This window comes from Corvus cornix, chromosome 9 (assembly GCF_000738735.6).
Source record: "Corvus cornix cornix isolate S_Up_H32 chromosome 9, ASM73873v5, whole genome shotgun sequence".
Classification (NCBI taxonomy): domain Eukaryota; kingdom Metazoa; phylum Chordata; class Aves; order Passeriformes; family Corvidae; genus Corvus; species Corvus cornix.
The window spans coordinates 25,216,555-25,229,551 of record NC_046339.1 but is presented as its reverse complement, the minus strand read 5'-3'; the positions used below and the strand labels follow the sequence as shown (position 1 = coordinate 25,229,551).

The 12,997-nt window shown below is 42.1% G+C and overlaps 1 protein-coding gene across 17 annotated transcripts in view; it reads right to left on the bottom strand.

Annotated features, from left to right (window-relative positions):
- Positions 1–121: 121 nt before the first annotated feature.
- GIGYF2 (GRB10 interacting GYF protein 2) overlaps positions 122–12,997 on the bottom strand; it is a 75,583-nt gene continuing 62,707 nt past the window's right edge. For 11 of the 17 annotated variants that reach the window (XM_039557217.1, XM_039557222.1, XM_039557223.1 and 8 more), the window contains 10 exons: positions 11,343–11,444; positions 8,408–8,566; positions 7,372–7,608; positions 6,666–6,788; positions 5,854–6,057; positions 5,536–5,741; positions 5,086–5,240; positions 4,475–4,644; positions 3,976–4,123; positions 122–1,888 (listed from right to left, as the gene is read on the bottom strand). In XM_039557217.1, the coding sequence (XP_039413151.1) occupies positions 1,821–1,888; positions 3,976–4,123; positions 4,475–4,644; positions 5,086–5,240; positions 5,536–5,741; positions 5,854–6,057; positions 6,666–6,788; positions 7,372–7,608; positions 8,408–8,566; positions 11,343–11,444 (1,572 nt within the window). In that variant the 3' untranslated portion in view covers positions 122–1,820. Of the gene's footprint in view, positions 1,889–3,975; positions 4,124–4,474; positions 4,645–5,085; positions 5,241–5,531; positions 5,742–5,853; positions 6,058–6,665; positions 6,789–7,371; positions 7,609–8,407; positions 8,567–11,342; positions 11,445–12,997 lie in introns of those variants that run through there. The other 6 variants (XM_039557226.1, XM_039557230.1, XM_039557227.1 and 3 more) reach the window with 3 other exon arrangements.

Here is a 12,997-nt window from a genome sequence, read left to right as displayed (position 1 = left end):
TCCTGTGTATTTGCTTGTTGTTTCTTGACGAAAACTGATGCAAGTTGAGTTTTGGGTGAGTTTTAGCACCAGGAATTATCTCAAAACTCAGCTTTCACAAAAGCAAGCAGAAAGTTTTCTCTCAGATATAATACAACCAGGTTTTATTTAAGTTCTCTCTTTTTCCCCCCCCACACTGGCAAAAGTTCAGAGGGAGTTTAAAGTTTTGTAAACATTTTAACTACCCCTCTTCCCCCTTTTATGAATTTACAAAGCAAAGGAGACAGGGAGACCAGATTTGCAACAGTTCCAAGTCTCTCCATGCTATTGGATCCAAAAACTATATACAAGTCTGCAGCAGTCTCTGTATAGTTACTGTACATGTTTAGGGACAGGGGGAAGAGAGAGGAGGAGGAGGGGAAGGTGACCCCAAAAAATGAATAAACCCAAACAAAATAAAATCCAAAGCCAAACTGCTCTTGAGCAACTCAAACTGTTTTCTTTAGGCAGTGATGACAGAAAAATAGACACCTTTATACAACTCCACCAAAACTGCAGCGTATCTCCCTTCGCAGGTTACACCCCTCTGGGGACGGGAGATAGGACCAGGGGGTTCAAACTAAGTGCATTTGGCAGTTTCCTTCTCTGTCGTTTGTGTGTGTGGGGGGGGTGGGTGGGTAGGTGGAGCAGGGAAGGTGGTGTTAATCTTTCGGTGAGAGAGGAAGGTTATGATTCCATAAACACTTAGAGGTTATGGATCCCAGTGAAGGTGCGTGAAGTACTTTTAAGGTGTAGAAGATAAGCAGGGCCATCATTGCACAAAGCTTTGTCCTCCAGTGTCTCTCTCCATGACAAAAGGGCATCTCTGCTTGATACCTAAGCACTGCTTCAAGTGACAACCAGCTGAGGCTGCTGGCACGTCTCTGAAAGCCAGGGTCCACCCTCTCCAGAGACTACAGATCCACACTGTAAAGATCCCACTGTCTCTTAAACGAGACAAATTTGCAGGAAAAGAGCTCAAAATAAACTGGTCCTAACCCTCTGAAGGTAGCATTTAAGGGGTAAATTCAACCTGAAAGAAGAGATGCCACCCCCCTTTTTCCAGAGCAGAAGACCCCACTTGTCCACGAAGGCTGGAGAATGCCGACAGGAACTCCAGCAGCTTCAGCATCACCACCTAATGAAGACAGACTCGAGCTTTCCCTCCAAAAATAATGTGCTGAGAAGGGCTGGCAGGGGGTGTGCAACTTCAAACCAACCCAAGCTAAACTGTGCCCGCTACCGCCCCTCTCCTGTTGCCAGTTCTAAGGGTAGCTTATGACTGCAACTCCTGGCCAGGAGAGCACCTCTTGCCCTGATGGAGCAGCCAAGTCAGTATCTGTGTGGCATTTTGGTTTTGACCAACATCTGTTAACCACAAACTCTCTCTCAATCTCTCTCTCTCTCTCCATATGACTGCATGTGTTGGATGTGGTAAGAGTAACCAGGAGAAGGAAGCAATGCTTTGCAGAATCCCAATTGATTTTTTTTTCCAGGTATGTCAGCAGAATGAATCACAGCACAGTGAAAGCTTGCTGCCCAATTCAGCCTTGTTGTGAACAAAGCCTAACTCCCACCCTCCCGGGACTCTGAACAACGTCCACTGGAGTGGGCTGACAGTAGGAACAACGCCTGTGCAGTCCTGGGCAGAAAGGGTTTGCTGGGGCCAGAGGAAGCAGCCTGAGATGATTGATCCTGTGATTCACTGCGAGGCAAAGAACAACACAAGGTGGAGAGTACGGTGTCCAAACAGAGAATCCATGGTTAACAGATGCAGGAAAAGCCAGTTGATTTGCACATGCTCAGTAGTCTTCCAAAGTCTCTATTTCTCCCATATTGAGCCGCTCTGATGAAGCATTCACTGAAAACCCTGTGAACCAAGAAGGACTGGTGTTAAAAATCTGGATGTGGCATACTGTACTTGGTACAAAACATCTGTTACGTGCAGTAGCACCTGTAAGAGAAAATGAATCTAGGGGTAATTCAGTAAGGCTACAGATGCAGTCACCCAAACTGATTTTTTCCTTAATAAACTAAAGGTGATCAACTGTATATTTAGATAAGCACCACTTGGTCTTTAAAACCAGATCAGAAAACTGTTCTCAAGTTCCATTTAAAAGATGTCACCTGCAGAGCCAGTACAAGGCACATCTACATGTGGTGGCAACGTGGCTCTGCAACATCTTGAAAGGGAGCGTGCTTAAGGCAACTGGGCCTCGGAAGTGGCTGTCAACACCATACTTACATGGTCTGAGAGGCAGAAATGGCCATTCTGAGAACTTGGAATCCACACGTGGAATCATGCTCCAACGCTTCAGGAGTTGCAAGCAATTTCACCCTTTACTTTAAAGTCTCAATGCATGTACCTATGAAATCTAGTAGCAATTACATCTATTTCCATGCTTTTGTACAAACTTCCATCTCAGGAGTACAACATGAAAATGTACAGTTACCCAGGGCCATGCAGGTGGCTCAAGATGCACCCAAACTTCTACCCAACCTTTTAGCCTTATGTGCTGAGGACATGATGAACATGAGAAGTGTGAGAAAGAGTGAAAACACTTTCAACAAGGAAACAAATCCAATCTATCAAATGGAGCTTTCCTACTGAAATTCTGTTTTTAAGGCTGTACCAACCCCATCTGGAGTATAAGAAGGCTACTAAACACAAAGTTGTTGAGAGTCAGTGTCTTGAGAGTGCTACATTGGTTTGCTCTGTGCTAGACAACCAACTGCTTTCCACTTATCTTCGAGAGATAAGAAATGCTCTGTTCAGTCGGTTTAGGAAAATTGTTCTGGCTCCCTCTCGTGGTAGTGTGGCCTAAAAGCATCTGAAATTATTTTGTAAAAGAGCAAGTGTACGCATTTTTTAAAAGCTGCATGGGCTACTTCTCTTACAGTTGCAACTTCTAAATTGTGTTTAGTGATTTCTTCTTCACATTACATGAGTTGGGTTTTTAATATATTCAACTGAGCACCCAGACCAGACTCAGTGGATGGGCACCTTGGGGTGGTGTAAGTCAGGATTCAACCGAGAAGTTCCATACACACCAATGTGGAAATCACTGATTTAGCTGAAGAGTACTGACTTTGGTAAGACCAAAAATAAAAGAAAGACAAAAACCAGAGGCAGGGCTCTGCTAGAGACTTAAAACAGCAGTGACTTCAGGTGGACAATACCTGGCTGTTCCACAGCAATTGGGCTCAGCAGAAACAGCACAACAAAGCCTGGCCTGGTGCAGTGCCCTGGTTTCCTCTCTGTCACACAGGGCACAAACATGGACACATTTATTCCACATGAACACAACAGTGACCTGTCACCCCGCAGTGTCCATGCACTCCCACCATGCCCTTGTACCTTAAAAGCTACTTCAAAGAAACTTTTCCATCAATGCTACAGGGGCTGGTTAATACCAGCCTCACGTAAAAATTAAGACAGAACATAATAAATAAAAGGACTGATAATGATGTCATCATCTCCATGGTCTCCAACTGAAAATCTGTGACCATTTCAACCTTTGCTGTCTTTTCTGACTAGAGTGGTGGTTAGCTCCAGGAAAAAGGTGGGAAGGCAAAGGCAGCCTCAGAAAGCTGCTCCTCATAAAAGAAAGGGAAACATGCTTTTCTTCAAAGAATGAATCAGCATTAAAGCAGTAAAATAGCCATAAATCAACTCAAAAGAGGAAAGGCAATTTAACTGACATCCCTGAACTACTTAGAGGTTTCCAGGTAATAACCCAGGTATCAAAGAGGGAAAGTCTGACAAAAGTTTTCCATGAGACTAATACAGAATTTTTCAAATCGTTAAATAAATAATACTACTGAAAAAATTCTAAAGACGTTCCAACTATTCTACTCAAATTCAATATTACCATTTAAGGTCAACAGGAATTCTCTACATCCCCCAAAGCAAACCACCACTACCAAATTAATTAATTTTTAAAAATTAAAACTGACCTAACAAGCTGGGATCTGCTCGAACCATTTTCTGTTTCTTCTTTTTCTTCCCACTCTGCACAGCCTCAAAGTTGGACTGCTGGTTGTTGCTCTGATTAGTCTGAAAGACTGAATGTAGCGAACTGTGGTTCATCCCCCACACTGAATCCTAGAGAACAAATTACGGACAAGATTATAGAGCACAGTGAAGTCTGGTTTATTTATACAGAAAATATTAAGAGAGCCCAAAGCCCTTCCTAAATCCATGCCACAGCTCTAGCTACTGATGTATCCACCTCACCTTCCCACGGCATTTCCCAGATCACCATGCAAAAACACTCTTTGATCTACAGTTGGCCTCAACTGTTAAGTTACAAAGGAAACTTAAAACTGGTAAAAACTGGAAAGCTGCTTTACTGTCTGCCTTTGCCAGGATGTGTAAACCCCTGCTGATGAATCCAGCAGGGGTGCTGACTCTCCAGCCTCACACAGTCCCCAGGGAGAGCAGAGCCACCTTTACCTGCTGTTGCTGCTGTTGCCGCTGCTGACTGGCTTTCTGTTTGGCACGGCGCTCGAGGAACTGCTTGGCAAACTCCTTGGCCTCAGGAGTATCTCCAAGGTAGGCTCGGATGTAGTCATGGACCTCATAGGGAGACTCCACTTCCTTCAGGAAAGAAACAAACGTGGGAACTGCAAGAAGAAGGCAGACCATGAGGGAGGGCATGTTGATAGCAAACACACACATGCAATAAATACCAACGTCAGATTTCTGTGTCAAATATTTACTCGTCTAGCAGCTTGCCCTTTCCAGTTCCCTGCAATAAAGCCCTATCATGTAATGCAGGATGAAACTGGATCCTCATCTATCTGCCTGGTAATGCGTCCATGACTACCAGAAATCCTCAGGAGGGCTCTAACTGACAGACTTTAGAACTTTTTTGAATCCCACTGACTTGCTATAGTTAGACAACGAAAACAAGAGGATGCAGCCGGTTCTTCTGGCCACTGTTTAATGACATCCTTTTGCTGAGTGCACTGGAAACATTGGTTTGATGTCATTAGAGTCCCTCAGAACTCCTTTGTCAGGAAACAGAACAGATATTGTTCCTCCCATTCCTTTCCATCTCTTACCATCTAAGTTGTTGGCTGTGTTGAGTGCATGAAGCATCTGTTCACACCACTGAGTGAATCCATCCTGGGCTTTATTAACCCCCTGGAACAATTTCAACAGCTTTTCCTCTTCTTCTACCTTCTTGTTTTGTCTACTTGTAATACCTACAGATTTGCTGAGGTAAAGAAAATGCATACAATTACATTATCAGTTTCCAGGCTCACCCACAGTACAGTATATAGAACAGTGTTGCAAGACTATTTTACAAGACGCAACCATTTTTAAGAATCAAATAATTTTCTAAACAGGCGACAAAATGAACTGTGAGTGGTCACCTATTAGCTATTTTTGTTGTCAAAACAGATCCTGAACAACACAGGGAAAAAAAGGAAAACACATGAAGATGTTCTAACTGATAAGTGCCAGGAGTGGCAGCCTTTGTCTGCAAAAGCTCCTTCCCCAGTTCCTACCTGAGGCTGGCATTGCTTTTGTTTTTATTGGTCGAGTTACGAGGTCCCACTTCCTTCACTGCATCATCCCAGAAACCCATGTTTGAGTTTTTGGTATCAGCATTGCTCCAGATGCTACTGACTAGGTCAGATGCCCACTGGTTGCTGGGATTAGTGTTTAGAGAGCCCCACACTGAATTCCCAATGCTGGTGTGCAGGTTAGAGTGCTGTTGAGACATAACAAAGAGATGCTGGTTATTAGCACAGACCCAGCAGAACAGACAGAGGGAACTGGCATGGCTGCTTTTCTCCACATACTGATTAGATAAATACACATACCGTGGTATTTCTGACTCTGTTCGGCTGCTGGTGCTGCTGTTGCTGCTGTTTCTGCATCTGCCTTGCCTCCTCCTGCTGTATCTCCAGCAGGGACTTGGTGGTGCCTGTTGGTTTGGTGACGTTACCCCAGCCTGACAATTTTTGCTGCTGTTGCTGCTGCTGTTGCTGGAGGGCCTTCATTAGCTCACGCTGCTGACGTCTTTGCTGTTGCATGCAAGACAAAAGTGCTTGTAAATACCTTCAGAAGATCATCACTGTTCAAAAGTCTAACTTGGAAACTGGTTTTAAACTGATTTCACTTTCTTCTGGAGAAGTCTGGCTGACCTATTATTGTTTTGGGCCATTACAGTTCCTCCAAAAAGGGAGACATTAGCTAACCAGTAAATACAAACTGTTTATTAGCCTGGCACAAACTAAATTTATCAAATCATGTCTGCAGTCAGCTTCTTGGAAGAAGACCTTCTCTCCTACCATCACCTGCTCCCCCCTCAGCCCATGTTCCCTTTAACTGCCCTGGTCTCATACGTATCTTTGAAGATGTCAGAATATAGATGTGAAATAATTTTATACTGTTTTGTGAACATATTATACTCCCAGGGTTAAAAGCGTGCAGTTTTCCCTTCTTTCAGATTCTTGTATTAAGAAGTGATAAAAACTTTCACACAAGTACTTACTGAACCTATGCCTGAAGGACAGAATTTTATTCGGGTTCCTCATCCTCACCATTCCTTCTAATAACTGAAGTGACAGCTAAGCAGTCCCACAGCTGAGTACCCTCTAACAAGTTGTACTCCACTGCTGTCAGTGTTTACCTCTTCTCGGAGCTGCCGTTCTCGTTCTTCTTCTAACTTTTGAATTTCTGCCAATGACAGTGTGGTCTGGGATTGACAAGCTCCTGAATTTGATTGCTGACCCCATGTTGAAGATGAAGGGAGCTGGGCCAAAACAGACATCATCGGGAATTACAAAACATTTTAGAGAATACTGCTGGAGTATAATCATGAAAAAAACAGTATAAACCCAGGGGAAAAGAAAGGCCACCTTTAAAGTTTAAAATGGTATGAAAAAGTATGAAAAAGTAGGAAATAGAAATAATACATTCTTTGAATTGCCCTCTGATGCATCAGTCTTTGACACAGTGTATCAAGAATAACATAACACATTGTTACCTGAAAAAAAGCAGTCCATTTAGATTTCAAAGACTTTAGGAATTCCAGGCTTTAGAAACTTTGCACTGGCCCTTGCTCATTGTGGCAGAAGAAGCATCTGTGCCCATCTGTGATGCCTTCCTAGTGTGCTTCTACTGGCAGAACGTTTTTGGTTTTCAATTTAATTCTCTTTGTGTTTCTTTTCACATCAAGTCTTTACCCTCTTCCCTCTCCAGACAGCTCATCCCTCCCTGCTTTGCCCAAGCTACTACAGACCACCCTGGACGCAGCTGTGGCTTTACTTCCCATGCTAGGCTGAGAGGAAGTTAAACTGCAGAAACCTTCAACCTTCATTTTAACTGCAGGTTACCTTCATTTGTGCAAGTTGCTGCTGTTGCTGCTGCTGCTGCAGCCGCCGCAAAGCCTCCTGCTGCTGCTGCCTCTGCCTCATGATCTCCTTCTGGCGCTGGAGTTCCAGCTCCTTGCGCTTCCTCTCCTCCTCCTCCAGCCGCTGCCGGGCCGCCTCCTCCTCCATGCGCAGCCGGCTCTCCTCCAGCCGCCGCTGAGCTTCCTCCTCTTCACGTGCCCATTTGGCAGCCTCCTCTTCCTTCCCAGGACACAGAAAGGAATAAAGTCTAAGGAGACTTCGCAGAATTTAAAACACTCTTAACTCTGTGGTACTGATATTCTGACATCTGTTATCTGTAAACTGTGCTGTTTGGGTTGTCCATTTAACTTTACATTTCTCAGGCAAGAAAGCCCAGTAGTACAGCCTATATTACCTAAAAAAAAGTTTACCATTGCTCCACCAAGGAACCTGGAAGAGAATGACATCTCCTTAATTCATACCAGCTAATTTCTTACTACTTTCCTTCTAGTAGATACACACCTTTCAGTCTGAGCTTCTGCCTGCTTATACTACTTACAGTACTGCCACACTTTCAGGGGAATAAAACTTGGCAGAAGTAACAGGATAGAAGAGACAGGTGACAAAGGTGGCATTGCACAAGAAGACTGCCAAAACTGATCATCTCAGATGACACTGAAGATAACAAAGTAAAGGCCCAGAGAGTGCTAATTCAAAATGAACTCTTGTTCTGGTACTGTACTCTGCCTCAGAAAGGAGTACAAATACCATGCTGCAAAGCCATTCCTAAGGCTCAAACGTGCAGGGAGACCACTCACTCCACCCAAATCTCTTTACCTAAGGCATATTGGATTCTGAATGTTTTGTCTGAAGTCAGGATACAAGCAAACAACCTTTTCACTCACATGATACTATCTACAAGCTCTGCCTTCCTTGACTGAAACTGATGGTCTCTCAAGCACTGGTGCAAGTTTCAAAGCCTGTTTGTTGTGGCAGCCTCCATAACTAAACACAGGAGGTCCCTTTTGCCATTTTTCACCTGTTTACGAATTAACTCCTCTCGCTGGCGTCTTTCCTCCTCCTCTCTTCTTCTCTCCTCCAATCTCCTAAGTGCTTCCTCCTGTTGTTGCCTCTCCTCTTCCTCCCGCTGCCGCCTTAGTGCAATTTCCTGCTCTCGTTGTCGCCTCAGGGCCTCTTCCTAGAGTTGGGAACAAAATGTCAGCCTATAAATGCCATTTTATCAACAAACCACATCAGAACACAGATTACAGCACTGTCTGGCCAAATGAGTAGCCTCAAGAAAAGCTCCCTAGCTCCAAACTAAGCTCTACCAAAACATTGCATTAAGCACAACAAACCCACATGTTAACAAATATTTTTGATGCAATGTGCATCTCCTACATAAATTATTTTAGTGAAAAAATAAACAGAAGAAATAATTGCCTATCTTTGGTTTTAAGAAGAATGGTGTCGAGAATGACAACAAAGGGTGAGACTCCTTTTTCCACTATGCAGCACTAGCAGTACTTGAACATTAGATCTATAAATATTTTAATGTGTGGGTATCATGAATTCCTTTCTTGGGGGGCTGTCAGCTATAAGTTGGAAGCTTTTCCTACTTACAGGAGTTTCTGAACACTGACTGTTCAAGAGCACTACACAACTCAAAACCACATCTCCAGACACCAGAAAGAAGCTGCAGCAGCCCAATGCACTTAAGGACAGTGTTACTTTTGAAGTCTCAAGGGCTTTGACTGGGATCTCCCTATACTATTTAAATACTACAAGTAACAACAGATCTCTTAAGGGCTTTGATTTTGGGCTATCAGTAAATTATTTAAATAGTTTCCAATAAATTATGTTTTGTTTTCCAAGTAGTAAAATTATTTGCTCAACTCAAAAATTAAACATCAGCACCCTTTCCTATCAACATGAACAGACGTTTTTCCATTCTGCTACTTGGGTTTTTTTGAAGAACGGGGACAAGCAGCGTCCTGTGTATTGTTAAATGGGATCCCACCTGAGGACCTCTTCCACCAGTTCTGACTTTCCCTTGCATAAGAAAGCCTTAGTTTTTGCAGCCTTTTCTGACCTTTGATGTCCAGCAACTGAGTTAAGGCCACCCTACTTTTCGCCCCATTCTGTTGTCTCTTTCTGACTTACCTACAAGCTCAACCTGAAGATCTTGATTTTTGGACAAGAACTTTTTTAGGCTTTTATAATTTTATATTTTCCTTTAGAAATGACCAGTACCGCAATCATACTCCTACAAGTTTTTTATAAGCAATACATTAATCACAGGATGACGGGGGACTAATTGTGCAGCATGGATGTAAACTCTGGTAAATCAAGGAAGTTAACTGTGAAAACTAAGACCCTTGTATTCAATCTGACACCAAAGCTTCAGGTATACACAGCCCAGATAAACTGCACTGGGGTTCCCTAAACAACTGCACTGGGTTTTTCTCTGACAATGAACTTCAGATGCCTGCAACAAAACTGTCAGTAGACAGAAAATCTTTTATAAGCAATCCCATGGCACTGAACAGCTGCTGGCTGCAAGCCAACAATTCACTCATACTCCTGAATATCACTTAAGTGGTTTGGTGCTAGATGTAAGTGCAGTAAGTGGTTTTCTTCCACTAGCTGGACATAGAACAATAGTCTGTGATTCATTTTCTCATTAATCAAATCAGCTTTAAGTGTAACACATACCACCTGAACCATTTTTGAAATTTGGGTCTGTAACTATATTAACTGGACACATGCAGTCAAGTCACAGTAATCAAGTGTCCCCAGTACAAGTGCTGAAAAATTTCTGCTTGCTATGTCTTTTATTGAAAAGGCTACTGAGTAGGCCAGAGGTGCCAGTCTCTTGTTTGCCTGGAGACCACAGAGCAGGATCTCAGCTCAGGAGTCCTTACTGCCAGCCAGGCTGGGAGCTCTCACTGACACAGTACCTGGGAGAGATGAGCAGAGTCACCGAGTCCTCCTGTGGGACAGCACTTCAGTGACATCTCTGCCCTACTCTCCCCTTGGGAAACGAGGCTAGAATTGCCATTAAGAAAGCTGCATGGATCTCCTTCTTGCTCAGGCTCGCCAGGAGAGACACTGTTGAATGACAGCAATAAAAGACTTCTCTCCCCTACAGAACTAAAGATGAACAGTTGTACTGACACGAGGACAAAAAACCTTGTAAGATATGAAAAGCTGGGAACCACAGCCTTTTTTCTGACTCTTCACAGCTATAAAAAAGGTTGTCTTAATGTTTACTTCTGTATCTGCTTTTGTTTGAGCATGTGACCAAAACCATGCAAAGCTCCAGCTTTCTGCCACTGACTGGTATGGGAAACAATCAATCCTTTGGCTCTTAGTGTTCCCATGTTCCTAGATTCCTGCTCCAAGATATTCCCAGTGTTTTTTAGCATCTTTCTTAATAATTGTTTTCAAACATAGACATCTTGCTGTACAGACAGCTTATTTGCAATCTTTTAAAACATCTGTAATATTACCCCCAAAAAAATCCTTAAGCAGCAATCCCCAGTTCAATAGACTCTGGATTTTCAAATAAAACAGAGAATTTTTTGCAGTTAGTGACACCTGCAATTCTGCTTGTCTATGTTACTAGGGCTCACAAATCTTTTTGCTCGCCTCCTTGAAACAGGTATTTTAAAGGGAGCATTAAAGACATAATTCAGAGAAAACAATTATTAGCTGGTTATTAAACCTCAAATTTTGTTCCTGAAAGGAATCAATTATTACAAAATAGAAGATACCAGACCAGAGACAAAAACAAAATACAGGAGCTACACAAGCTGGGCATTACTGTTTGCAATTCTACAGTGCAAAGTAATTGATGAAAACTGTGAACAGAACTGAATTCAACATTTGGTATGACATTTCATCCTACAGAATTGAATTTCTATCAGTTATTTTTTTATTTAGAATTCACCATCAACAGCATATTTACTAACCTTATATACTAGTCTTTTATGCAGTATTACATCAAAAGCCTTCCTGAAGTCCAGGCAGATTAAGTCTACTGCTTCACCCCTCTCAGCTCTCACTGTCATCTCCTCAAAAGAAGTTAATCAAATTTGTTAAGCATCATCTCCTCTGCATAAATCCATGCTAATAAATCAGTTCATCCCTGTTTCTACAATGCCTTCCAGTACAGAAGTCAGATTCAAATATTAGACCAGTTTCTTTTTTAAAATACAGAATACAATGTTAGTTTCTCTTTCCAGAGAAGCGCTTAAACGCTTTGTTATCTTTTCAAGATATTACTGCTCAGAATTAAGCATTGTGGCAATTATTGCATTGGTAATGAACTAAGATACTTGCTGTTACTGCTTTTCAACCCCGTTCTGCTTCCTTCGTGTAAATAGTTACTTCCCCATGGCATCTCAGAATGGGAGAGTCAGACTGTTTACTCTACAAATCCAAAGTGAACAACAAAACTTTGGAATTTAACAGACATTGTTATACACAGAGGCAAAACTGTTAGAGTGAAAAGAAACAATGCAACTCTACTTGAAGCCAGCACAGGCGACGCACATTGAGTTACCAGGTGATCAGCTGAAAAATGAGTTCTTGTTATTGAACCAGATCTAAAGCAATCTATCTCAAAAGGTAAACTTTTAAGCGTATTACTGCTTCAGTCCTAGTTTGACCTCAAGTGGAGGATCCTTTTCCACCGTACAGCACAATGACTTCCTGCACACAAAGTAGATACGCTGAAGCAAGGAGCCACTTATTTGCAGACTTGATTCCAAAAGATACCATGAAAGTTATCTACGTCATACTGTGCCAATTAAAATAGATCTTCTGTGACAAAACCCAAACCCTGAGTGAACTGAGATCTACAACGAAATTCCAAACAAAAGTAGAGGTTCTAGAGGCTTCCTCTGAAGTGTCTGATCCTTAAAGCAGGAACACCCTTTACGACTGCCTACCTAAGCTCATAAGAAATACTATAAAGGACAGAATTATTGAGTACTTTTGCCTATTATTCATGTGGTACTTTTCAGGACAGTTACTGACTAACTCCTTAGTGAACAAGCTCAGCCTTGTGCTTGCCCTTATCCTTCACACATGGAGTGAAAACTTTAACTTTCACTGTCTTTCCCTGCTGCAACACTTAAGGAACAACTACATTTTCTTCCATACAGAATTCAGAAGTAAGTGCTAAAAATGCCAAACTAACAATGTCTCCATTTTGTATTCTTGGAAGATTAAGCACATACTACAATTCCTACATTCATTCTGCTACCACAACACTGACCACATAATTGTTTTTAAGAAATATGCTTGACCAAACTACATCCTTTCCTTTCCCAAGCATCAACTCAAGTAAAAAAGCTGACAGACTATTACCCGGATAATAATTTATTCCAAAAAATAATTTACTAAGTTAAAAAAAAAAAAAAAACAACAAGGAAAAAATAAGCTGAATGTCACATCACTTTTTGTCCACTATAGCCCTCTACCTCTTATTCATTTAGAACAGCTGCTCAAGCTCCATCTACTCCAGAACATATCTTCATAGAACACTGGACTGCATAAATGGCAAATAAAGATTAAAACATGCAGTAACTAACTAACTAAAGTCTAACATTGACACTAAAAA